This window comes from Hippopotamus amphibius, chromosome 3 (genome assembly GCF_030028045.1).
Source record: "Hippopotamus amphibius kiboko isolate mHipAmp2 chromosome 3, mHipAmp2.hap2, whole genome shotgun sequence".
Classification (NCBI taxonomy): domain Eukaryota; kingdom Metazoa; phylum Chordata; class Mammalia; order Artiodactyla; family Hippopotamidae; genus Hippopotamus; species Hippopotamus amphibius.
The window spans coordinates 45,906,665-45,909,437 of record NC_080188.1 but is presented as its reverse complement, the minus strand read 5'-3'; the positions used below and the strand labels follow the sequence as shown (position 1 = coordinate 45,909,437).

At 44.9% G+C, this 2,773-nt stretch overlaps 1 protein-coding gene across 1 annotated transcript; it reads right to left on the bottom strand.

Moving 5' to 3' along the window:
• Window positions 1-717: 717 nt before the first annotated feature.
• On the bottom strand, window positions 718-2,515 carry LOC130849179 (growth-regulated protein homolog beta-like). Its single transcript, XM_057727854.1, has 4 exons — window positions 2,362-2,515; window positions 2,144-2,267; window positions 1,949-2,032; window positions 718-1,386 (listed from the first exon to the last, which is right to left on the bottom strand). Exons 1-4 carry the CDS (start codon window positions 2,450-2,452, stop codon window positions 1,371-1,373), a joined length of 315 nt encoding a protein of 104 aa, XP_057583837.1. The 5' UTR covers window positions 2,453-2,515; the 3' UTR covers window positions 718-1,370.
• Between the last annotated feature and the right edge of the window lie 258 nt (window positions 2,516-2,773).

Below are 2,773 nucleotides of genomic sequence, written 5' to 3'. Positions count from 1 at the left end.
TCCTTAATTTTCATCTACTTTTGTATTATTCAGGTATTTTCTTTTATTCTATTTTATTCCCTTTTCAGATTTTTAATCCAAAATTTTGCATTTCCTTTTTAATAGTTGCCCTAAAAATTACTATATGCTTGCCACAGTATAATTTTCCTTAATACTTTCTCTAACAATTGAAGAGATTATATTCTAAATCCACTTATCTTCCTACCTATCATTTGTTATTTTTGTCATGTATTTTACTGTACAGTATGTCTTTATCTCCATTGGCCATTATTACTGTTATTTTAAATAGCACAAATTGTTTGAGTTCTTAGAAAGAATTCACTTTTCTATCCTTTGTTCCCAGCTTCAATAAAGGGAAAAGAATTGCATAATTGTTTGAAAAACCACTTACCAAAACCAGTTAATAGGAGTCCTTGTTGAAATACTGATAAAAATTCAATAGTTTATGAAGAACTAGTTTTGAATAACAAATCGGTCAATGTGAAAAACAGCCATATTTGTATAAAACCAGGATTCTCAAGGGTAGTGTGTCAAATATTCTTTCTTGTGTAAGAGAAAAATAAATAACAGCCAAGAGCATGCATAAAGTTAGGTGCAACCTAAGTCTAACTGTACACAGTACCTTGGGGGCACCCAGAAGGAACCAAAGATCAAGAAGTATAAAACAAAGCTTAATCAAGAAGAATAAAACACAGCCTAATCATGTTTTTTTTTTGTAAAATTTTTATTTTCTTGTCATTTAAAAAATGTAACAGTAGTTTTAACTTCTCTGTTCCAAAACAAAGAGAAACACTCCATAATGAACATTAAACAAGGCATTATGCCCTACAAGTGAGACATAAAATGTCCAAGGGAAACGTCAACATAAAAATGTTGACCACATAAAGTGAAATAGTTTCAATAAATAACAACTGACATTGTTTTAAAGTACAAAAACAGACGTGCACATACGTTCCCTGATTCTCACAGTGATCTCACTGTCTAATTGCGTAGACCCCCTCTCCCACCGATCCCCTCCACCTCTATCCCAGTGGCTAGCACTTTATGGTCTCCCAATAAATATTAATTTAATGAGACATTTAAAACCCATCATCTTCATATTAAATAACAATCAGGACTGAGTTATGTTTGATTAAACACATTAGCATCATTAAATACTAACATGTAAAATATTAAAATATAATACAAGCTTTGAAAAATAAATAAATACATGTACAAATAAATAGAACTCTCAAAAAATAGTCCAGCACATCAAGTCCTTTCTAGGTGACCCTGGAAGCCAGCTGTTCTTTTCTTCATATTCAGTTCCTACAGGAGCAGAGACTGCTTTTCAGCAACCGCCACCAATAAGCTTCTTACTTCGCTCTAGGTCAGTTGGTGCTGCCCCTGTGATGAGAAAAGCACTAGTGTTACAGGTGCTGAGGAAGGCTGCACTTCTTTTCCAGGCCCCTGAGGCTGGAGGGACTTCTGCATGTAGACCCTGGTCCAGCTCTTTCTAAGTTTCCTGCTCAAAGGGGTTAAAAAACTTTCACAGGTATCCTAGACTTGAACTCAGGAAGGTCTCTCTGCAAAGTCCCTGTTCTTCACTACTAAGCTTCAGAGGCCCATGTTGCCCAAAACAAGTGGTTCTACTTTTCAGGTAGAAACCACTGAGGAATGGAAGTAAACAATGTTTGTTCCTTAAGCATTTTACCATCCCTGGCTAAATATATGTTATCTTTTAAGAACATACCCACACTCATTTGAATAGGGATGGAGAGGGGGATCGGGACAGAGGGCACTGGAAATACCCTTCTGAGACCAGAGTAAATCAAATGTAATGGGGAAATAATGATTTTTAGTCCTGCAACTAAACCGTAGGGTTCTCTAGTAATGTTTTCAGGAGGTAGATGCCAGTATTTGTGACCGATAGCTCTAGTTGCAAGTGGGAATAAAATCCATGACTTACTTGTTTAGCATCTTATTGATGATTTTTTTAACCATGGGAGCTTCAGGGTTGAGACAAGCTTCCTGACCATTCTTGAGAGTGGCTCTGCAGAGAGAAGGGAGAATCCACGTGAGGCAGGAGGTCCAGCTGGGGGTCGGGGTGGGGGCATCAGGACGGCAGGGGTGACAAGGACAGCAACGGCGTGGGGGCACTTACACGACTTCGGTTTGGCCGCAGTGAGGTCCCGGGGGCGTCACCGACACGCTCTGGATGTTCTTGAAGTGAATTCCCTGCAAAGTCTGTAGGCAATGGCAGCGCAGTTCGGTGACCACAGGCGCCCCTGCAAGGAGGACAGTCTCGGTTAGGGGGCTGTGCCGGGATGGGCACCCACCCCCCCCCGTCGCGCCCTGGGGATGCCGGGCGCAGAGTCTCACCTGCCGCGCGCTGGCCGGCGGCCACCAGGAGCAGGAGCAGCAGCGCGGCGCGGAGGAGCCGGGGGGCGGCGGGGGTCTCGGCGCGGGCCATGGAGTTCAGCTCGGAGGGTCGCTGCCTGCGGCGGGAAGGCTGGTGCGAGGGCTGGCGGAGCGGGCTGTGTGGCTGCCCGAGCCGGGAGAAGCCCTTTTATCCCTGATCAGGGCGGGAGCTGGCCGCTCCGGGCCAGGGAATTTCCCGGACGCAAGGGTTGTTCCCGGGTCCGGAAGGAAGGCGCGGCCCCGCCTGCCTCCCTCGTAATCCGCACACTTTGGTATCGTCTTTGTGCCCAAATCCCCACGGGGGGAGTGAGTCGCCGCCACGTTGGGGGCGAAGGGGGCCGTGGGCGCCTGGCCACCCCTGGTCGCGGGCGGG

What these genes read in the sequence shown, in the direction of transcription:
- LOC130849179 (XM_057727854.1), bottom strand. Translation starts at nt 2,452, where the DNA reads ATGGCCCGCGCCGAGACCCCCGCCGCCCCCCGGCTCCTCCGCGCCGCG. An exon ending in CGCCGGCCAGCGCGCGGCAG is followed by an intron (nt 2,268 to 2,361) that starts GTGAGACTCTGC and finishes TCCTCCTTGCAG; the next exon opens with GGGCGCCTGTGGTCACCGAA. An exon ending in TGCGGCCAAACCGAAGTCGT is followed by an intron (nt 2,033 to 2,143) that starts GTAAGTGCCCCC and finishes TTCTCTCTGCAG; the next exon opens with AGCCACTCTCAAGAATGGTC.